This window comes from Pelodiscus sinensis, chromosome 9 (genome assembly GCF_052426305.1).
Source record: "Pelodiscus sinensis isolate ZL-2025 chromosome 9, ASM5242630v1, whole genome shotgun sequence".
NCBI lineage: Eukaryota > Metazoa > Chordata > Testudines > Trionychidae > Pelodiscus > Pelodiscus sinensis.
The window spans coordinates 16,950,531-16,973,168 of NC_143060.1; the positions used below are offsets into that span (position 1 = coordinate 16,950,531).

The window sequence follows — 22,638 nt, forward strand, 5'->3', positions numbered from 1 at the left end:
GCAGGGGTGGGCAATAATTTTTTTTGGGGGGGGGGCACTCCAGGATTTTGGAAAGTGGTCAAGAGCTGTATGTTTCTGTGGAGGGGTGTGAGGTTGCATGGAGGTTGGGTGGAGGAGGGGGCTCAGGGTAAGGAATTGGGTACAAGAGATGGTATGAGGTGTGAGAGGGAATTTGGGTGAAAGAGGGGGTTGTGACCTGGGTCAGGAGATTGGGGTGCAAGGTCAGGGAGGAGGGAGCAGGAGAGGATTCTGGCCTGGGGCAGGTAGAGGAAGGTGTGCAGGGCTTGGGAGGCAGTTGTGACCTGGAGCAAGGGGATGCAGAGTGTTTGTATGGTGACCTGGAGGAGGGAGTTGGGGTGTGGGACGGGGAAGGATGCCAGAGGCAGGGTTTGGCTGGGAGGTGCTTACCTACGTGTTTCCTGGCCAGCAGCCCTGCAGCACCTCCCAATTCGGTTAAAACTATAGGCCGCTCCCTCAATGTGGTTCTCAGAACCGGGATCGGGGAGAGGCTTGGCTACCCCTATTCCATTGGCCAATCTCTCCACTTCTATTGGTTGGTTGTTTCCAGCCAATAAAAGCTGAAGATTAGGCTTGGGGTGGGGAGACCACACAAAGCCTCCCCCTTCCTCCAGAGCAGAGAGCTACATGGAGCAGGAGCAGTGTGACTGAGGGTCCTGGCAGGGTGGTCTGCAGGCCGGGTCTGATGGCTTGGTGGGCTGGAAGTGGCCCACAGGACGTAACTTGCCCACCCCTGTCCTACAGGATCATGTGCTGTATTGCCTGAGGCAATCTGGTAGCAGGCACTTTAGATGGCAGGAGACCACCTTGTTACTGATCTGTTGACTGATAAGCGTGGAAGGATACTGAAAGGTCATTACCCCAGAACCTGGCCTCCCATGTGGACACATGATGTTAATACTATTGAGGTTACCACAGTTTTTATCAGAGGTTGTTCTTTGGTATTGAAGGGTTGGTAAAACACATGGGAAACTGCCTAGGCCCAGCACCACGAGCAGATGGACACAGTGTCTATCTCAGTGATCCAGTATCATTATGAAACACAGTGCTTTGTACCTCCAAATGGGGCCACCTGAAGGAGCTGCTGGCTGGGTGACTCCCTGACTTTGATGGCAGGGCGACTGTGCCGCCAGGATCATCTCCGACCCGGCCTATTGCATAGGGACACACTGCCACCCCCACTGCCGCAAGCAAATCTACACTGCCACACAAGTCTTAGAGGGTATGTCTACATTACAAAGTTAGTTCGAACTAACAGCCATTAGTTCGAATTAACTTTCATAGCATCTATACATACAAATTGCTAGTTTGAACTTAGTTCGAACTAGCGGAGCGCTTAATTCGAACTAGGTAAACCTCATTCTATGAGGATTAATGCCTAGTTCGAATTCAGTAGTTCGAATTAAGGGCTGTGTAGCCACTTAATTCGAACTGGTTGGAGGCTAGCCCTCCCCAGCTTTCCCTGGTGGCCACTCTGGGCCAAACCAGGGAAACTCTTCGGCCCCCCTCCCGGCCCCGGAGCCCTTAAAGGGGCACGGTCTGGCTACAGTGCTTATGCCAGTTGCAAGCCTGCCAGCACCCAGCCAGGAAACCCTGCACCTGGCATGGCATGAGCCAGCCACCTGCTGCCATCCAGCCCTCCGCCTCTTCCCAGGACCAGGCTGGCGGCTCCCAGGAGCCTGCCTGGGGACGCAACAGAAGGGTGCCCGCCTGCTCTAGTGGAGAGATCGTGGACCTCATTGAGGTTTGGGGGGAGGCCTCCAATGTCCACGACCTTCGCACTAGGCACATGAATGCAGCCATCTAGGGCAGGATAGCTGCCAGCCTGGTCACCAAAGGCCACATGCGAACCGAGGAGCAGGTTTGCATGAAAATCAAGTTGGTCCAGTGAGAGCCCCGACCTTGAGTCCTGAATTTAGAACATAAGAACATAAGAATGGCCGTACTGGTTCAGACTAAAGGTCCATCTAGCCCAGTAGCCGGTCTGCCAATAGCGGCCAGCACCAGGTACTCTGGAGAGAATGGACCAAAGACAATGACCAAGTGATTTGTCTCGTGCCCTCCATCTCCAGCTTTCCACAAACAGAGGCCAGGGACACCGTTTCTACCCCCTTGCTAATAGCACTCCATGGACCCAACCTCCATGAATTTATCTAACTTCTCTTTAATCTCTGTTATAGTTCTAGCCTTCACAGCCTCCTGTGACAAGGAGTTCCACAGGTTGACTATGTGCTGTGTGAAGAAGAACTTTCGCTTATTAGTTTTAAACCTGCTGTCCATTCATTTCATTTGGTGTCCTCTAGTCCTTCTATTATGGGAACTAATGAAGAACTTTTCTTTATTCAGCCTCTCCACACTACTCATGATTTTATAGACCTGTATCATATCCTCCCTCAGTCTCCTTTTTTCTAAGCTGAAAAGTCCCAGCCTCTGTAGCCTCTCTTCATATGGGACCTGTTCCAAACCCCTAATTATGGTAGTTGCCCTTTTCTGAACCCTTTCCAAGGCCAAAATATCTTTTTTGAGGTGAGGAGATCACATCTGTACACAGTACTGAAGATATGGCATACCATAGTTTTATACTTCCCCTCCACCTTCTTCCCCTGGCTTCCCCCTTCCAGCTCCCTCCTCCTAAGTTTCAACCTCCCCTCTCCCACCCTCTCTCTTCCCCTCTCCCACATCCTTTTCCCAGTCTCCCCAGAGGTTGATCAGTCTCCCCAGTTTTGTTAAATAAAGAGAGTTTCTATTTTTGAACACACGTGACCTTTATTTTTTACATCAGGAAGGGGGGCTAGGAAGGAGTAAGTGGAAGGAGGTGAGGGAGGAATGGGGCACGAGCCCCTGATGGGGAGAACTGGGTGGCTCTGCAGGCTCCTCAGGGTGGAAGCTCTCCTGCAGGGCCTTCTGGATCCTGACAGGCCCCCGATTGACCCCCCCAGATGGCAGCCTGTGGCAAGTGCAGTTGGGCTGATGTCTGAGTGCTGTGATGTGCCAGACACTCAGAGCACTCCAAGTCAGGACTGCTTTGCTGTCCCTCATCGAGTTAGACAAGCAAGCGGGGAACCCTGAGAACGCTCTGTCCAGGGTGGGGGTGGGTTCCCTTAAAGCACAGCCCTCGGCTAGCCTGAGGCAGCAGCTCCACATTCTAAGTCCTAACCTGGTGCCCTGCCGGAACTGATTCTGCCCAGCCTTAACTTCAGTTCAGGGTCCACTCAATGTGGACATGCTATTTCGAATTAGCAAAACACTAATTTGAATTAGTTTTTAGGTCTAGATGCACTAATTCAAATTAGCTTAGTTCGAATTAACTAATTCGAATTAAGTTAGTTCGAATTAGTGCTGTAGTGTAGACATACCCTGAGATATCTCTCCCCTAAGCACAGTCCAAGGCCCTAGGAGACAGCCAGGAAGGGCGTTGCTTGGGATCAGTGAGGATTTGTCACCCTTTTCCCTTCCTTTCTCCTAGGCACACCTCCCTATGTGCATGGCAGGAAGGGGCACTGGTACCGAATATTGAGGCTAGTGGATCAGGCAGGATTACCTTCAGGGGGGCAGGGTGGAAGAGAATAGCTAGAGGGGGAACTGAGGTGGAGAGAGATTTATTGGGAAATAGGACAGCATGGATGCCCTAGCCAGGATAATTTCACAGTTAATCTGGGACCAACAGGACTCTGTGACACTGAAATTGCTGGAGTGGGATCATTGAGTTCATGTGGCTATAGGCAAAATCAAATGAGCTCTACCTGGTTCCAAATACTTCCCTGGAGATAGACATTCTCATCAATCAGTTGCAGTAACTTCTGGAACTGACTGTCATGATATTCAAACCGGTCCCCGAATGTGATGGAACAGATAATGTTGGAAATAGCATTGTTAATTTTAAAATGAGGGTCAAAAGGTTGCCCTGGAAGAGAAAAAGGGAAAATTGGGGTTCTTCTGGCTTTTGTAGAAAAGGGGAAGAAAGTTGTTAACAGGCATAAACTATGTTTATGAAATCCATTCTCAAGATGTGCATCTATCACACTCCTCTGCACTCGCTCAGACACATCCCTTCAGCAACGTTCGCTGCATTGTCACCTGAGTATTGACAAAACTGTTAAACTTGTAGATGGGATGAGCTGCCTTCTGCTGCATGGAGCAGAACTGCCGGTTCAAGTCAGTTTTTACTCTGCATAGCGACATTTCTACATTTCCACACAGGTCTCAGCCTCTTTTTGTGGTGTTGGGAGGTTCCACATATATGTAATTATGAACCACTTTCTCTCCCCAATCATTAAAATTAGCAATGACAGATTTAAGAACATGAAACCCCCAAATCACCAAACTTTTGGATCTTTATACAGATCTGGACCATGACAGCAAGGTGCATGTATGTCCCATGGGCTAAACTAAATTCCTGAAACGAGCACTAGGAAAGATCTAGATTTGAATTCATATTTCAGGCACATCTCTCTTATTTCACATTCATTGCTACAATTTCTGATAGAACTCTCTCATTCTCACCTTTTTCTTCTTCAAATGCTTCTGTGAGGTATCTGCTCTCCTGCAGTATGCGTTCTTTTAAGCTCCTCTTCCCCAGGCCAAAGTTCCTTAGAGTTGATAAAGCAAATCTTCTTTGTTGTTTCCAGCTATGTCCATTGGACATTATTAATCCTGGGGTGAAAAATGACAATTGGTAATGGTCATTACTTTCACACTCCTTTCCTCTTCAAGTTTAATTGAGGCCTGGTTATTTTTCCACATGATATTCTCTTCTGTTCTGTTCTGTTCCCCATGCTCATCACTGGAATCTCTGAGGGTATGTCTATACTACAAAGTTAAGTTGAAATAACAGCCGTTATTTTGAATTAACTTTAATAGCGTCTACACATACAAACCGCTATTTCGAAATAAATTGTGTTCATGAAAATACATGTCTTTTATTTGATATCAGGAATGGGGGGCTAGGGAAGGGTAAGTGGAAGGACGAGAGGGAGGAATGGGGCAAAATCCCCCAGTGGGGCAGAGCGGGGAGACTGTTAGAGCTGCTCAGGGTGGAAGCTCTCCTGCAGGGCCCCCTGGATCCTGACAGCCCCTCGATGGTGCTCCTGGATGGCAGCCTGCAGACAGTGCAGCCAGGCTGTTGGAAACGTGTCCCCAGGGGCAGGTCTGGTTCCATATTGCAGAGTGCCGTGATGTCCCGAGTGAGTGCAAGCAGAGCACTCCGAGACACAAATGCTTTGCTGTCTCTCAGAGAGGAAGACCATCAAGCAGAGAAATCTGAGAACTGTCTGTCCGGGATGGGATTTGGGACTCTTTAAGCACAGACCTCGGCTAGCCTGAGGCAGCAGCCCCCCACACTAAGTCTGACCCTGATGCCCTTTTGGCACTGGTTCCGGCCAGCCTTACCTTCGATTCAGGGTCCACTCCATGTGGACGCACTATTTTGAATTAGAAAAACGCTATTTCGAATTAGTTTTTGTGTCTAGATGCGTAATTTCAATTTAGCTTATTTCGAATTAACCAATTTGAAATAAGTTAATTTGAAATAGTGCTGTAGTGTAGACATACCCTGAGTGCCTGGTGTATAGCAAAAGTGGAGTAATGTCCATCGTGCAGAAGCTACACTTTTACAAGAAATTGTATAGAGCTGAGGTTGAAGGAAATAGGCTGCAATACTGACTGTGAATGAATTTGGAGATGCAATGTTGAGGGATTTCAGAAGCCTAATCCTTCCACTACTGACTCTTGCTGAAGGAAAACTTTCAAGGGACCATGAAGGATGGAAGTTCATTTCTACATGCCACCATCTGCTGTTGCTGCCACCAGAGTTATGGCAGTAGAGATGTGAACATGAGAGGTCAAAGAGACTAGCCAGTTCGGCTTCCCGGAGGGGTTCTTCCACCTCCGGGTCAGTGGGCAGCCACTCCGCCCCACTACACAAGCACGTAAACCAGGTCCCCAAGTCGGTAAGTCCACAACCCAGCCTTCCTTCATATATGGGTGAGAGGCAATAGTTCAAGTGCCCGGGCTAACTCAGGATGGGTAGGAGGCAAACGGTCCACCTCCTGGCCTTGCTGCATGTCAGGGCAAGAGGCAAATAGTTCAAGGGCCTGGCCTTACTTCAGATCCGGGCCCAAGGTAAGAGTTCAGGGGCTTGCTTCAGGTCTGGGCCAGAGGTTAGGAGTTCAAAACACCATTAGTGAGGCCTGGCTCTAGGTCAGGGCAAGGCAACAACAAACAAACAACCCAGTGGTACCGGTGTAAGCGCCCCGGCCTTGTTCCAGGCAGGGAATCAAATAACCCAGTGAGCCCTGGCCCTAGGTCAGGGTGGGGCAACAAATACCCTAAATAGAAGTTCAAGAGGCCCTGGCCTGTCTCAGGCAGGGGCAATAAAGTTCTTAATTAGGAGGGCCCTGGCCCTGGTTCAGGGCAGGGCAGCAGCCCTGCAGCTTTAAGAGGCCCAGGCAGCAGCAAACACGCACAGTTTCAGTTCAAGGGTAAAGTCAGGCCCTGATTCAGGGCATGGAAACCAACACAACACAGGTTTGGGGGTTTCCTTGTTCAGGAGGGAGGCAAGTGGTTCGCTTGCTGAGGTGGTGAGGGGGAGACTGACACCTGGTAGGCGGGTGGCAGAGGGCCCGCAGGCCCACCCACTCCACTGCACCCCAGCCCAGGGCCCTGGATGCAGCAGTGCAGCTGCTGCTGGCTCAGTGGGGGCTCCAGCCTGCAACACGCTGGGCTAGGTCTTTTACCAGCCCGTGCTATCCCCCTTGCCACTTCCTGTCTCCCCCTCAGCGGGTACCTGAGTCTGTAGCAGGTCACTCGGGGAGTAGAGGGTGCTGTCGTCCCAGCAGGATCTTGGCGGCCCAATCCAAGCCTTCGCTGCTTGCAGGTCCTGGGTCTCCAGCTGGTAGGTGGGCTGCAGTGAGCAGGGGTGTCCAGGCTGGTCCTCGGGGTCTGGTTGGTCTGCGGGTCTGGCGCGTCCTCTGGGTCCCAGGTACAGGTGGGTGTCAGTATTCAGGCAGATCCTCCAGATCACCCTCGGAGGCCTGGGCCATGTCCCAGTCTCCCCAACAGGGAGCATGGGGCAGGTCTCTGGTTCCTCTGGGTCAGAGGGCAGGCCTGTTGGCGGGTTTAGCCAGGTCTCTGTCTCCCAGTCAGGGAGGTCTTCGCCAGCCTCTTGGAAGGAGGCAGTGGGAGGCCCGAGCCAGGTCTCAGCCTCCTTGGCAGGGAGCTCTGGACAGGCCTCTGCCTCCCGCAAAGGCTGGGCCCCGACTGAGCTCCCTGTCAGGGTTCTTATAGCCCTAGCCACACCCCTTGGCTTCCTGTCAGGTGAGTGGGAGGGGTTAGGCTGGGCCCAAAATGGCTCCTGGAGGGGTTCCTCTGCCTCCTGCTCAGTGGGCGGCCATGCCGCCCCCCTACACCCCCCATCCTCCTTAAGTCCAGTTCCCGCCTTCCAGGACTGGGCCTTTGCTCTTCCTCAATGCGGGACAATGCATCCGCATTTGCGTTGTCCTTTCCTGCTTGGTGTTTCAACGTAAACACATATGGTTGGAGGGACAGGTACCGGTCCATGATATGGCTGTTGGTATCACACATTCGGTGGAGCCATTTTAGGGTAGCGTGGTCAGTAAAAAGAATAAAAGAGTCTCCCAGGAGGTAGTACCTTAGGGTATGTCTACACTACAGCGCTAATTCGAACTAACTTAGTTCGAATTAATTAATTCGAACTAAGCTAATTCGAACTAACGCATCTAGAACTAAAAACTAGTTCGAATTAGCGTTTTGCTAATTCGAACTAGCGCGTCCACACTGATTGGACGCAGGGGCGCATTTAAGGGCGGCTGAAACCGGTTCTGGCAGGGCATCAGGTCAGTAGTTGCGTTGTGTGGCTGCTGTCTGAGGCTATCTGAGGCTCGTGCTTAAAGGGACCCCCGGACAGCCGGTTCTCAGCTTTTCCTGCTTGCTTGCCAACCTCGCCGAGGGACAGCAAAGCGTTGGTCTCTGTGCCCGTCTGTGTCAGTGCTTCCCTTCGGGGCCGCCGCCGCCGCAGGTGGCAACATGGAGCCAGAGCTCGCCCTGCACCTTCTGGTGCACTTTCTGGACTTGCTGCTGCAAGCCTGCCAGCAATGGCTCGAGGATGCCTGGCACCACCTGGTGCACGTCAGCCCCCTGCCTCTCCACCTGGCCGCCTTGGGGGCCGTGGAGGAGCCACGGCGGTGCCCCGGCACCGGCGTGCCCCACCGCATCTGGTGTCTGGACACCAGCAGCGACTGGTGGGACCGCATCGTCCTGGAGCGCTGGGAAGACCGACAGTGGACCCAGAACTTCAGGATGAGGAGGGACACCTTCTTGGAGCTCTGCGAGTGGCTCGCCCCTGCTCTGCACAGAAGGGACACTTGCATGAGGCCCGCCATCCCCCTCCAGAAGCGGGTGGCCATCCCCCTCTGGAAGCTCTCCACGCCGGACAGCTACCGATCCGTCGGGAACCAGTTCGGCGTGGGGAGATCCACCGTCGGAGCGGTGCTCATGCAGGTATGGCACTCGTCGGCCACTGCGCCGGGGGCGAGGGGGCTGCAAGGAGGGGATGGGCCGCCCCAGGGACAAAGGGGGGGCGGGAGGAGGCGAAAGCGCCCCGCACCGGAGGGGTCTGTCTGTCCCGGCCATACTACATGCCGCCAGGGGGGTTGCTTCCAGGAGTAGGGCGCGGGGCACTGCCAGGGCACGAACGCTCCCAGCCACCTGGGCGCCCCACTGATTGGTGCTTTGCTGTGTCTCTCCGCAGGTGGTCAAGGCCATCAACCGGGTGCTGCTCCGCAGGGTGGTCCGCCTCGCCGACCTGGACGCCGTCATCCAGGGATTCGACGCCCTTGGCTTCCCCAACTGTGGAGGGGCCATTGACAGGATGCACATCCCCATCCATGCCCCGGAACACCAGGCGTCCCGTTACGTGAACCGCAAGGGGTACTTCTTCATCCTTCTGCAGGCCATGTGTGACCACCGGGGACAGTTCACGGACATTAATGTGGGCTGGTCCGGCAAAGCTCACAATGCCCGGGTGTACCGCAACTCCTCCGTGTGCCAGCGGCTGCAGGACGGGGCCTTCTTCCCCGACCGCTACATCAGGGTCGGGGATGTGGAAATGCCCGTGTGCCTGGTTGGGGATGCCACTTACCCACTGCAGCCGTGGCTGATGAAGCCCTACACAGGGCACCTCAATCCCTCCCACCAGGCCTTCAATGCCAGGCTGACCAGGGCCTGCATCGTGGTGGAGGGGGCCTTTGGATGCCTCCTCACCCGTCTGGACCTGGCCAAGCACAATATCCCTACCGTGGTGGCGGCATGTTGTGTGCTCCACAATTTATGTGAGAGAAAGGGGGAGGCTTTCCTGCCAGCCTGGATGGCTGAGGCTGATCGCATGGCTGGACACTACGGTCAGCCCCGCACCACTGCCGTCCGGGAAGCCCAGCGGGGGGCCGTCCGGATCCGGGAATCCCTGCGGGAGAGCTTCCTGGTGGAGGAGGAGGACTGACCTCTCCCTTGCATGCCCCACTGGGGCCTTCTTCCACCCTACCCCCTTCCCCTTTCCCCTCCCTACCTACTGTAAAATAAAGACACCTGTTTTTCAAACAAAAGCGTCTTTTTATTTAACATAACTGGGGTGGGGGGAGGGAGGAATGAGGGTGGAAGAGGGGAGGGGGAAACCTGGGACGAGGGAGCTAAAAGGGGAGGGAAGGGAGGAAGGGAAAGGAAAGCTCAGGGGTGGGGGTCCAGCTGCCTCTCCTGTCTCGCAACACTGCGGGTCCAGGGGCGTTGGTGGGGAATGGTTGTGGAGGGTGGGGCAGGAGGAACGGGGGGTGTGGAGGAAGCAGGAGCGGGAGCAGGGGGAGCAGAAGCAGGAGCCGGAGCAGGAGGAATTGGGAAGCGGTCGAGCAGGCTCTGGAGGTGGCCTCGCAGGGCACGGCCCTGCTCCTCCAGTGCCTCCAAGCTCCTCCGGCGCAGCCTCAGGTCCTCCTGGACCCAGTGGTCCTGGATGCAGAGCTGGTGCTCCGGAAACCGGAGGTGCCACCTCTGGTAGTCCTCTTGGTTCCTGGCTCTCCTGCTGGCCAGGGTGCGGGTGGCTGCTGCACGCGGGGTGGTGCGCCCTGCAGTCCCAGGTGCTGCGGCTGTGGTGAAACAAGAACAGTGGTCAATTACCCCAGGGGCCCAGGTGTGTGAAACCCAGCCCCCCTCTGCAAGGCCAGGGCCCCTGCAGGATCCCCAGCTGCTGCTCCGTGGTGGGCAAGGCCCAGGCGCACGGTCCCTGGGCTCCCTCTCACCCCAGCCCCCCGTACACATAAGTGGAGCATGATGGTACTCACATATGGACGCCTCCCCGGCCTCGGACGACACAGGCGAGCGGCTCTGTGGGGTGCCTCGGGTGTCCTGGGTCCTGGGCAGGCTGCCGGCAGGCTCCTGGCTCTCAGAGCCCTCCTCTTCCTCCTCGGTGTCTGGGAGCGGTCCCTCTGCCCCAGGGTCTATCACCTCCCAGGGGGCAGGGACAGCATGAGCCCCCAGGATGCGGTCCAGAGCCTGGAGTAGGACTGCCGCAAGTCCTTAATTTTACAGCGCACCTGCTCCCGGCTGCGCTGGTGGCCCCTGGCGGCCAGGCTGGCAACTATGCAGCCATACACTGCCGCGTTCCTGTGGCTAGTGCGGAGATCGTGGACATTGGAGGCTTCCCCCCAAACCTCGATGAGGTCCACGATCTCTGCACTAGACCACGCGGGCGCCTGCCTCTTGTGGCCCCGGGCAGGCTCCTGGGAGCCGCCAGGCTGGTCCCGGGAAGAGGGGGAGGGCTGGGTGGAATCGGGTGGCTGGCTCATGGGGTGTCAGCTGCTGGGTGTGCTGGCACGGGTGCTGGCAGCCTTGCAACTGGCACAAACCCCCTAGCCAGCCCGTGCCCCTTTAAGGGCTCTGGGGCTGGGAGGGGGGCAGTAGAGTTTCCCTGGTGTTGGCCAGAGTGGCCACCAGGGAAAGCTGGGAAGGGCTAGCCTCCCACTAGTTCGAATTAAGGGGCTACACACCCCTTAATTCAAACTAGTAAATTCGAACTAGGCTTAATCCTCGTGGAATGAGGTTTACCTAGTTCGAACTAAGCGCCTATGAAAGTTAGTTCGAACTAACTTTGTAGTGTAGACATACCCCCACTGACAGAGACCAGAAACTTCAGGATCTCTACCAAGCATTTATAAACCTCAACTACCCACCCGGAGAAACAAAAAAGCAAATTGAAAGAGCCAGACGAATACCTAGAAACCATCTACTTCAAGACAGACCCAAGAAAACCAACAATAGAACACCACTTGTCATCACCTACAGCCCCCAACTTAAACCTGTCCAACACATTATCAATAAACTACAGCCTATATTGGAACAGGATACTAAACTCCAAGAGGCTCTGGGAGACAGACCCATAGTCTCCTATAGTCAACCACCTAACCTCAAGACGATTCTTACCAACAACCACAGGACATACCACACTAATACCAACCCTGGTACCTTCCCTTACAACAAACCCCGTTGCCAGCTTTGTCCACATATTCACTCTGCTGATACCATTATTGGGCCTAACCAAGTGAGTTATAAGATCAAGAATACATATTCCTGCGCATCCAGAAATATAATTTATGCTATCATGTGCCAAAAGTGTCTGTCTGCTTTGTACATTGGACAAATGTCTCAGACACTTCGCCAAAGGATCAATGCCCACAAAACAGATATTAGACAGGATCACAAAGAAAAAACAGTTTCTTGCCATTTCAACCAGAAAGGACACTGTCTCAACGACTTAATTACCTGTATCCTGCTTCAGAAGCCTTTTAAATCTGCACTTGAAAGAGAATCCTCTGAACTGTCATTCATGCTAAAATTCGACACTCTATGCATGGGTCTCAACAAAGACTCTGGGTACCTTACCCATTACATAGATAGCTTCCCCAATTATCACCTCTAATACCATTAGCTCACAGACATTTACCTTTCCTCACCTCTAATACCATTAGCTCAGAGACATTCCCCCCCCCCTCCGCATCCCCCTTCTGTATATGGTTGTGACTATTTTCTTCCACTATTTGATCTGAGGAAGTGGGTCAGGCCCGCGAAAGCTCATCACCTAATAAACCATCTTGTTAGTCTTTAAAGTGCTACATAGTCTTGTAGTTTGTTTCTGGTGAATGCAGGTCTGTCTGCAGCCCGAGTCGAGGAGGGCTGCCACCCCTGGCATTTTCCCTTGGGCCGGGACACAAATTCCGCCGGCTTAATAGGAAGAATGTAGGTCTCTGCCTGGCAGAGCTGCCTATAGCTGTAGCCCTCTTCCAGGCAGCCCCCTTTCTGGAATCAGCTTGGAGGTGGCAGCTCACTGCCCTGGCTTTCTGCTAGGAGGGGTCCGGCCCACAGCATTGCCCTGGACTTGGGCACCATAGAAGGCGTGGGGCCGCGGGCTCTGGGCCTGGGTGTTGGGGTACGAGATCCCAGGCCTGTAAGGTCTTTGGTAGCCAGACAGTCCATCTCCCTGGTGCAAATCTCAGGATTGCTTTCAGGCCCCCTTCTCAGGAGCTGAACAGATCCAGCGGGGCTGGATGGTTGTCCAGCCAGTCCCAATGGTGGCCCTTTGGGTTGAGACCAGGGGCCAGTCAGCTGCTGGAGATCCTGCCGTCAGAACTCCTGGAGCTGCTGGAGCTGGATGCCCAGCTGCTGTACCAGTTTCTGTCTCCAGGTCCTGCAGAGACTCCTCTTTAGTGCAGGTAGTCCGGCATGGATCACTTTGGGGTGCACCTTCCTCCACTGCCTCCGAGGGCTCCGATATGACCGGCTGCTCTTTTTTATTCACCCGGGGGGGGGGGGGGGGGTCTTCTGCAAGACCTTTCAGAGCTTCTGGAATTCTACCAGGAACTCCTCCAGACCTGGAAGCTGTTCTCGGCAGCGAGGTCCATTGTGGCCTCAGAAGGAATAGACCTCCTCGCGGAGCCCCTGCTCCACAATCCAGCCTTGTGTGTGCAGGTGGCAGAGTCTCCTTCGGTGTGCTCGAGGCTGATCCTGGCAGAAACCACCAAGGTCAGAGACCTCCTGGACTACAATGGGGGGGACTGGGTGGATCCTCGAGTGCTCACTCAGTGCATGGGGCTCTCCATCCCTCCACTCCCCCTGTGGCTACTCCAGGAGGTGAAGGCGATTTTGTCGTGGCCTGCTCTTGACTTCCTGCAGCGAGCCCTGCGAGAAGGTACGCACCGCCCCTCCCTTCCTGCAAACCATCCATCTATCATTATCGGGCCCCTGTTCTGCGGGCCCCCCGGCCACCTCATCCCTGGACTCCAAGATGGCTGCAAGATTTGTAGCTGGTCTGCTTCTGAGCCACGCCAAGAGAACAATCTATAGACGCTTGTGCTCCACACTCTGCATTTCCTCACCCTCGTGTCCCTCCCTGACATCAAATGGCGGGACTATTTAAGACCTGTGGAGGGTGGGGAACCTCGATGCACCAGCGTATATTCCACCCTAATTCCGCAGCCCATCGGGGACATCAGTTGGAGGCTCCTTCAAAGAGCTGTGAGCATGGGCATGTACTTGATGTGATTCAGCCCTAACCCAGATACCTGCCCCTTTTGTGGCATGTGTATCTGGAATGTGCCAGGTTGCAGAACCTGTTCCGGCTCCTCCAGAAACTCTTACTGAGGTTCTGGCTGCACTTCTCCCCACTACTCTTCATATTTTTATTTATGCACATCCCATCCCTCAAAGTCGCGGGACCTCCTTGTCAACCTTCTCCTGGACCTGGCAAAAGCCGCCATCTACACCACCAGGAGGAGGAAGTTGGATGAGAGGGTGCTCTGCAACTGTGGGGCCTACTTTCGTTCCTCCTTGATTTCACGCAACCGGGCAGAGTTCACTGGCTCCATCGACAACTTTGAGGAGCAGGGGGTGCTGTCCAAGGTTCTTTGCTCAGTGTTCCCATCTGGTTCCCTTGTTTTGACATTGTGACCAGCACCTCTCACCCTTTAGTCATTATTTGTCCCCAGTGACCAGTTAAACATGGATCCAGTCATCCCTCCCACAAGGCTTCCCATGTTTTCAAATAGTGCCCCACTACAGAGACATGAGAACATGTGTAAATATTTGCAAAATCGAGTCAAGTTATTAAGGCCCAGATTCTCAAAGGTATTTAGGTGTCTAACTCCAATTGATTCCTCTAGTAGTCAGGCACTGGGATAGGGTGTATAAACCTTGCACTGGTATAACAGGGGTTAACTTTTCTCTCTTGGCTGAGGAGGCCACACCCCCTCAGCTCCACTGGGCATGCTCCAGCTGGAGAGAGGATATAAAAAGCAGCAGAACAGCTCAGTCTGGGCTGATGAGGAAGGAGGTGTCCTCTTGACTCTTGTGGGAGAGCTGCCCTCAGTGCAGGATGTGGAGTCTAGACAGCCGGAGATGGACCCCTACACACAGACTTGAGATGCCACAGAGAAGGGAGTTACTGTGGAGACCCAGAAATAGTGAACTGCAAAGAGTCGGGTAGAAGGTGACCAGGGAAACTTGGTGATGAAGAACTAGAGACAAGCTCAGTGAGGTTTGGTAGGAAACCTGCCTTGGGTTCAGAATCTGGTGGAGAGGGCAGGCATGATTCCCACCCTGTCACCTCAAAACTTGTGGCCTTGCTTACTAACACTATTGACTCTGGGCTCTATGCTGCACTGTCCTGATGGCAGGGGTCCATATGATTGACTCTGGCTGCCCTTATTGCAGGCATCGTATCACTGACTTAGACAACAGGGCCATGCAGCCCCGAGACTGGGGGCATCCCTAGAGAGGCAAGCACAGGCTATAACGCAGCCTGATCCCAACCCCAAAAGAGTGACTGGCATATCAACCCTGTGATAGACACCTAAACACCTTTGAGGATCTGGTCCTAAGATATTACCGTAGCACGGACTTCAGTTCATACACATAAAGTGTAACCCATTTGCAGAATCAGGGCCTTCATTTTCAGAAACGGTGAGTGAGAAATAATGGAAGAAAACTCACCAAATGTCTTGAAGAATTCATGGATAGCCGGAATTTGTGGTCGATCAAGAAAGTCATCGCCCTGATGGACAAGCACTTCCTTCACCAGTTGGAATCCATTTACAAAAACAAGTGTCATGCTACCCATCTGCGTGCTGAAAATGTTGCCATATTTTTCAGCAAGCTGGAAAAATTAGAGCATGTGCATTAATTCATGTATATTTTGTATGATAACCAGAACTAGAGCTCAGGTGATGACTTCTTACTTTTATTATTGTACTGCTACTCCTACTAATTTGTATTACAATAGCAAGGAAGGGCCTGCCTGTTCAAGCATGATTCAAAAGCCAGCCCGAGAGAGCTCACAATAGGACAGAACAGGGGAATGAAGCATAGAAATTAAAATCTTTATAGATATGGGGAGGGGAATGAGACAACAGTAAAATAAGCATATCTAAGGACAATGACTGCCCTGTGGTGTTTCCTATGGGATGTCAACATAAAACAGGCCTGCCTGTAAATAAAATAAATTAATAATAATGTTTCAACTGAAGAAATGGGTCAGAGCCACGAAAGCTCATGATACCATCTACATGTTTTGTCTTTAAGTTGGTACTAGACTATACATTGTTTTTTAAGAGGTTTTTTTTTTTTTTTTTTTTTTTTTAAGAAATAATTGCTATTGACAATTGGCCTACTCTGTGGTAAGCAGAGCAGACATGTTCCTGACTGGTCGCATTATAGACTGCAGATACTTTGTTCCGATATAGTGAAAAAACTCAAACATACTGGTTTAAACAAAACACCCTCTAGTTCCGTCAGAAGCCTACACCCACCTCACAATACACTACCGAGCTCCCTGGGGCACTCAGAGGGTGTGGCTGAAAGCTGCACAAAACAAATTGCTGACTTCCACAGAGTTTATGTGAAGGGAACCCATCCTAGTGCTTGAAAGGAGATGACATTCACAAATAATGTTCTAAACTCCTTTAGGCTTCATAATTTACTTTGTAACTCTGATTACTTCACCTCTCCATCACATCCTTCCTCACTTGCCAGCGCGGTTCTACCTCTGGCCCAACTCCCTATGTGCCTTACAAGTTTTTACTGACTCTTAATTATTGGGAAACTCATTCAAAGCCATGTAAGTAAATTACTGCAAGCTGTTTTGCATTGTCACTGAAGACTCCTTGTCATTCTTGCAAGCTCCTGCCCCATCTAGTTCCTTGTGAGATCCTCCAACCCTGATGAGCACCAACCTCATACCGTACACGGATCCCTTCCAAGTCTCAGTCTGCCCTATACTTGGTTACTTTTTATGAGCCTCTTTTCACATGGTAAATGTTTACGGGCCTGCTCATCAAAGTGCCCAACCTTCTGCACACAGTGCAAGCCTCCTGTATAGTCACAACTCCCCACTGACTGCCTCCTAACCACTGAGCACTGTCTCCGCTGCATTTCCTTCTCCTTCCCCACTCCGTCTATCAGAGGCAGAAGCGCAGGGGATGGAGGAGAGGGAGAGGAAAAGGGAGGCTTCTGCGAAGCAGGCTCTGCCCATGGTGGGCCGAGCTCCCCACTGGGACACCCAGCAGGCTGAGACTCCTGGATCCAGCATGAGGAAGCCGAGCCCAGTCCCGGCTCACACTGGCACCAGGAGCAAACCCTGCTGTTGCTCTGCAGTTTAAATGTATAGGAGCCCACCCGGCTCTTACTACAAATCAACTGCAGAGCTGCTGAGTGGGATGAGCTCCCAGACCTGGTACAAGCCAGGACTAAACGCCTTCCTCCGTCGAGTAATCACGTCGTTGATAAAAATTCTGAGGACTACGTGATTAATTAAATACCCACCCATGGAAAGGAATCCACAACTGGGGCCCTCACCTTCTGCACATGACAGAGGGAAAAGGAGCATGACCAGAGGTGTCCCCGAGCTCTGGTGATCCTGGATAGCTGGCGTCTGGAACTGCACATGGGACAGCTAGGAGCTGGTGCAATTCAGAACATCTAGAATGGGCTCTCATTTAGGACAAGGGCTAGCGCGGCACCAGGAGAACCCTGAGGCCCTGGCAGTGTACAAAGCTGCTGCCATGAGCTGTGCCAAACATTCCTCAGGCACAGCTGAGGGCCTGACCCAGGGCCAGGCTAAGGGGTGGGCAAGACCGGTAGCTGCCCAGAGCGCTAAACGATGGGTGGCGCCTGATGGCAGACGTAAGGGGCGTGCGTCATCTCTTATAGCTGCCATCAGGTGCCATACGCCCAGCTACCACAAAGCTGCCCCCCCGCCCACTCCCGCGGCGCCGGCCTCCAGCGCCTTTCCCCCCACGGCCACTGGGCCCTGCACAGCTAGGCACTGCGCACCAGCAGTGGTGAGCGGGCCGCGCTGAGCAGCGTATGCACCATGCACCCCGGCGATGGGCCCTGGGATGTGCGCCAATGGCTAGGTCGGGCAGAGCATGCGCCGTGCGCACCGGGGGAAGGCCTCAGGGGTGGGCCCGTGCACGCAATGTGCTCCCTGTTGTGGCACCGCGTGCCTGGGCCCGAGGTGCCAAAATGGCTCAGGCCGGCCATGTCTCCAGCACTCTTGCAGACAGCACTCCCTGTGCTTGCTCCCCTCCCCCGCTTACCTTCTCAATGGCGATAAGAGGCCGTTTGACATCCATGTGGAGTAGGTTGCCCAGGAAGGGCAGGATCAAAGGTCCCGGAGGGAAATTCCTCGGTCGTCTCCTTTTCATGACATCAGAAATCAGCAGGAACAGGCCCAAGAACACGGCCAGTGTCTGAAAGGGCACAATCTGCCAGAGCCACAGTAACCCAGGGGCAGCCTGCAGCGACATCTTCCTTAGCCAGCTGTGCACCTGCAGCTGAAAGAGGGAAGTGTGACGGGGCAGAGGGAAACCCGGTTGCAGCGGGCACAGCCCCACCCTCCTGCTGCTGGTGCCAAAGGAGGACAAAGGTTAGAAGCCAGATGAAAACAACTTGAAACAGATACACAAGAGCTTCCCATGCCAGAGTCTTAACCCAGAAACTCTGCTAGGCCCCCCCATTGTGGTTCCTTAAACTCATCAGCAAAGATCTGTCAAATTTTTCCTCATTTCTCATTTTCACCCAGCTGTTTAAAAAAAACCATTTACAGATTCTCTCCTCCCCCTTTCTTTATCGTGAAAAATATCGAATAGAACCAGATTGTCTACAAATCCAGTAGTCAGGAATGCAAAAGATCTTCTTCCAGTATGTTTTGAAAACACCGTTCTCATCTCCCCCATTCTCTATTACAAGAGTGGGCATCACTTTTGGCGGGGGCCACTCCTAGATGTTGCAAAGTGGTCAAGGGCTTCATTTATCTGTGGGGGTGTAGGATGAGGTTGGGTGCAGAAGGGCACATAGAGTAAGGGACTGGGGTGCCGGAGAGAGTGTGAGATCTGAGAGGGAGTTTGGATGAAGAGGGGTTGTGACCTGGGTCGGGGGATTGGTGTGTAGGGTCAGGGAGGGAGTCTGGATGCAGGAGAGAATCTGGCCTGGGGAAGAGGTATAGGAGGGGATATGGTCTGTGAGGGAGTTGTGACCTGGGGCAGGGAGGTGCAGAGGGTTTGGATGGTGACCTGGGTGTAACCAGACATGAATCCCATCTTGGTTTCTGACCCCCCCCCCCCCCCCCCGAGAGCAAGAGAAAGGCAGTCAGCCTTTGATGCCCTGGGAACGCAGGTGTGCTGCCTGTCCCTGACTCTACCATAAACAGAAACCAGACAGTAAATGGGTTAGCTACCGACCCAGGGCCTCCCGCCGTCCTGATGGCTAGTACCAGTAATTGACACGCCTGCACTGTCTCAGGAGAGGAATCTTCGCCCATCACATACCAGAGGTGCCCACTGTCTGCATTTTCCCAGGTGTGAATTATGCTTTGCACCCTTCGTGGGAAACTTGGTGTTCAAAACCATTTTTCCTAATTGGCCACTTGAGACCAGAAAGAAGCCTACATGACCCAAGGGGTATAAAGAGGGGCTTAGTAGCCCACCCCATTTGTGCTCCAATCATCTATACCTGCTGGCAGATATTGATTGTCTCCTGAGGTCTGTGGGACGCCCAACCTCGCCCTACTTCTTTCCGAGGGATTGAGAGGCAGACACTGGCCACGCCATGTCTGGAATGCAGGGGTGAGAATATATACCTGCTAGGTGTCTATTTTGCATGCATTTAATAAGAGCTCAGAGAACCAAAAGGGTTTCATGGTACCTGTAAGTGACTTATTAGTGTAATTTTTGTCCTGTCCTTTGTAGTAGCTGTGTTATCTGTAACACAGTAGTAGCATTTAACTAAGTTTACCCTGTAACAATAAAATAGTAACTGTTTAAGCTTTAACCTGACTCCTTCAGTTGCTGTAACAGAACCAAGCACAATTTAAAAGAACTTCAGCTGGTCATAAGGGACAGGTATAGGGAGAGCTTGAGTGTTGGATCGTGTCGCTTCCAGGGGACAGATCCGTTGGGGCATCTCTCAGCTTCTCCAGGCTGCACGCTGCAAAGGGATCGTGTATCCGATCAGTAAAAATCTGAGGTGTAATAAGCTCTCCCTATGAACTTGTCAGGGTGCCCGTCAACCTCCTCCAGGTTGCCTGCTGTGAAGGGACCCCGGTCTCAGCAGTTGAAGTCTCGGGTGTATAACACACACACACACACACACCACTCACTGCCCTGACCGTCGGCTGACACTGGGGCAGGGAGTTGAAGTGCAGGAGGCTCGGGGTCCCTGAGGAGGCTTTGGCTGGGAGGAACTTACCTATGCGTCTGCTGGCCAGCAGCCCTGCAGCACACCCAAGGCAGGCTGGGCTCCCTGCCTGATGCAGCCCCAGACCACTTGAAACTGCAGGCAGCTCCCTCCATGTGACTCCAAGCCCCAAGAGAGGGAGAGAGGTTTCTGCTTACCCCATCCCCTCGGCCAATCTCTCAAATCCTTTTGGCTGGTTGTTCCCAATTTATAGAAGCTGAGGATTGGGCTGGGGGTGGGGCGATCACATGAAGCTTCCCCCTCCCTCCAGAAGACAGAGCCACATGGAGTAGGAATGTGAACAACTACTCAACTACTCGACCAGTTGCTTCCCCCACCCCTTGCTGCCTCTATCATTAAGAGGCAGCCAGGGGGTGGGAAAGAGGAGGGGAAGCTTCAAAGCAGCAGCGTCACATGGAACCCGGGGTCTGATGCTTTCAAACACCATGTGGAGCCCAAATCCATGGCTGGGCCCGGGCTGCATGCGGCGTTTCAAAGTGGCAACGCTGCATGGAGCCCAGGGTCAGCTGGGTACTCCCCTGCTGATTCTGGGCTCCCTGTGGCTCTGTTGCTTTGAAATGCCCTGAGGAGTACAAGGTCATTCAGGGACTGGTTAAGTACCCAGCTCGCCCCATGTTCCACGAAGCACTTTTGCCAGTGAAGTGTAGCAATAGCCCTTGGTCTGTTGCTACACTTAAAAGGTGTAGGCGCCCTTATTCACTAATCAAATAGTCGATGCAAATTGCATCGACTATTCAAATAGCCAAATAATCTAAATGTAACATCCCTAACACAGAGCAGTCCTCCGCTTAAAACAGCAGCTGCCGTGTGACTGAGGGTCCCTGCAGAATGGTCTGCGAACCCGATCCGGTGACGTGGCGGGATGGAAGCGGCCTGTGAGATGCATCTTGCTCAACCATGGACTAAAGTGTGGGCTTCACAGAGGGACTGAGGATGAGAGTGTTGAGGTGTGGGAGGAGGCTCTTGCTTTGGAGGTATCAGGGCTAGGGCATGAGGGCTTACATGGACCGGCTCTTGGTCAGTGGTGCAGGGGGGTTGCTAAGGCAGACCTCCCGCCACTCCTGGCTGCCAAGCTTCAAGATGCCAGCGCCAGCCATGCTTCTGTCAGCTGCCAGCCCTCCTGGCACTGGGTTCCTGACACTGGGGCTGTCTGGTCCAGAAACATCCGTGGTCCTTCTGGACCACGGATGTTGCCAGACAAGAGTCTCAGTTCAGGGATACACTTGTGTAAACTAACTAAAATAAGGCAAATGTGCTGAGAAAATGGTAATAGAACAGCCATTCGGAGACTGTGTTGAAATGTTCTGGTGGGCTGTGTGAGACCACTGAGGCCATAAGTTACCCCATTGCCGGGTAGGGTGTTACAGCTGTCACAGCTAATTTGACCTTCAAGTCAGCAGATTGTCTGGATAGAATGAGGACTGTCCCCACCTACTTTGGTGCCCTGTGCCACATCTGTCCCCACATTCCTCAAGGGGACATCCACTGTGTGTGGTGGGGGGAAGGGGTGCTGCTTTCACGGAAGTGAAAATACCGGACTCTCTGGGACAATACCGGACACCTGGCAACCCTACACACACTCAGCAACCAGGCCCAGCCTGCCCACGCCCTTCCCCACTTACCTGGTTCTGCAGGGGAGCAGTCTGGTCCAGAGCAGGGAGAGAAAATGGCCGCTGGTATCCTGGTAGGAGAGGCAGAGACCAGCCTCTTTTCTTGAAGGGGCCATGCAGGGTTTTTTACATTTTTTATTTATTTTTTATTTATTTATTTTGCTTAGACTCATAGACTCATAGACTTTAAGGTCAGAAGGGACCATTATGATCATCTAGTCTGACCCCCTGCACAGCGCAGGCCACAGAATCTCGCCCACCCCTCTTAGAATAATCCTCTCACCTATGTCTCAGATATTGAAGCCTTCAAATACTTTGAAGGCCCCAACATGCAGAGAGTCCTTCAGCTGTGATCTGTGCCCAATGCTACAGAGGAAGGCGAAAAACCTCCAGGGCCTCTGCCAATCTACCCTGGAGGAAAAATCCTTCCTGACCCCAAATATGGCGATCAGCTAAACCCTGAGCATGTGGGTAAGACTCACCAGCCAGACACCCAGAAAGTTCCCTATAATGAATGGTCAATTAGTTACCAAGATCATGTTATTTCATCCAACCATCCCCTTATCATAGAATCATAGAACTGGAAGAGACCTCAGAAGGTCGTCAAGTCCAGCCCTCCACTCTAGGCAGGACCAATCCCATCTAAATCAACCCGGCCAGGGTTTTGTCAAGCCGAGACTTAAACACCTCTAGGGATGGAGACTCCACTACTTCCCTAGGTAACCCATTCCAATGCTTCACTACCCTCCTAGTAAAATAGTTTTTCCTAATATCCAATCTGGACCTCTCCCACCACAACTTGAGACCATTGCTCCTTGTTCTGCCATCTGTCACTACTGAGAACAGCCTCTCTCCATCCTCTTTGGAACCTCCCTTCAGGAAGTTGAAGGCTGCTATCAAGTCCCCCCTTACTCTTCGCTTCTGCAGACTAAACAGACCCAAGTCCCTCAGCCTCTCCTCGTAGGTCATATGCTCCAGACCCCTAATCATTTTGGTTGCCCTCCGCTGGACCCTCTCCAATGCGTCCGCATCCTTTTTGTAGTGGGGGGCCCAGAACTGGACACAGTACTCCAGATGTGGCCTCACCAAAGCCGAATAAAGGGGAATAATGACATCTCTGGATCTGCTGGCAATGCTCCTCTTAATGCATCCTAATATGCCATTAGCCTTCTTGGCTACAAGGGCACACTGTTGACTCATATCTAGC

At 52.9% G+C, this 22,638-nt stretch overlaps 1 protein-coding gene across 2 annotated transcripts in view; it reads right to left on the reverse strand.

Moving 5' to 3' along the window:
- Nucleotides 1–22,497, reverse strand: part of LOC102443662 (cytochrome P450 2J2-like) — a 34,004-nt gene extending 11,507 nt beyond the window's left edge. Inside the window, exons 1-4 of one of the 2 annotated variants that reach the window (XM_075936105.2) lie at nt 17,664–22,495; nt 15,061–15,223; nt 4,522–4,671; nt 3,762–3,922 (exon numbers count right to left, since the gene is read on the reverse strand). In XM_075936105.2, coding sequence (XP_075792220.2) covers nt 3,762–3,922; nt 4,522–4,671; nt 15,061–15,223; nt 17,664–17,873 — 684 coding nt within the window. In that variant the 5' untranslated portion in view covers nt 17,874–22,495. Of the gene's footprint in view, nt 1–3,761; nt 3,923–4,521; nt 4,672–15,060; nt 15,224–17,663 lie in introns of both variants that reach the window. The other variant, XM_089780446.1, reaches the window with a different exon arrangement.
- Nucleotides 22,498–22,638: the final 141 nt, after the last annotated feature.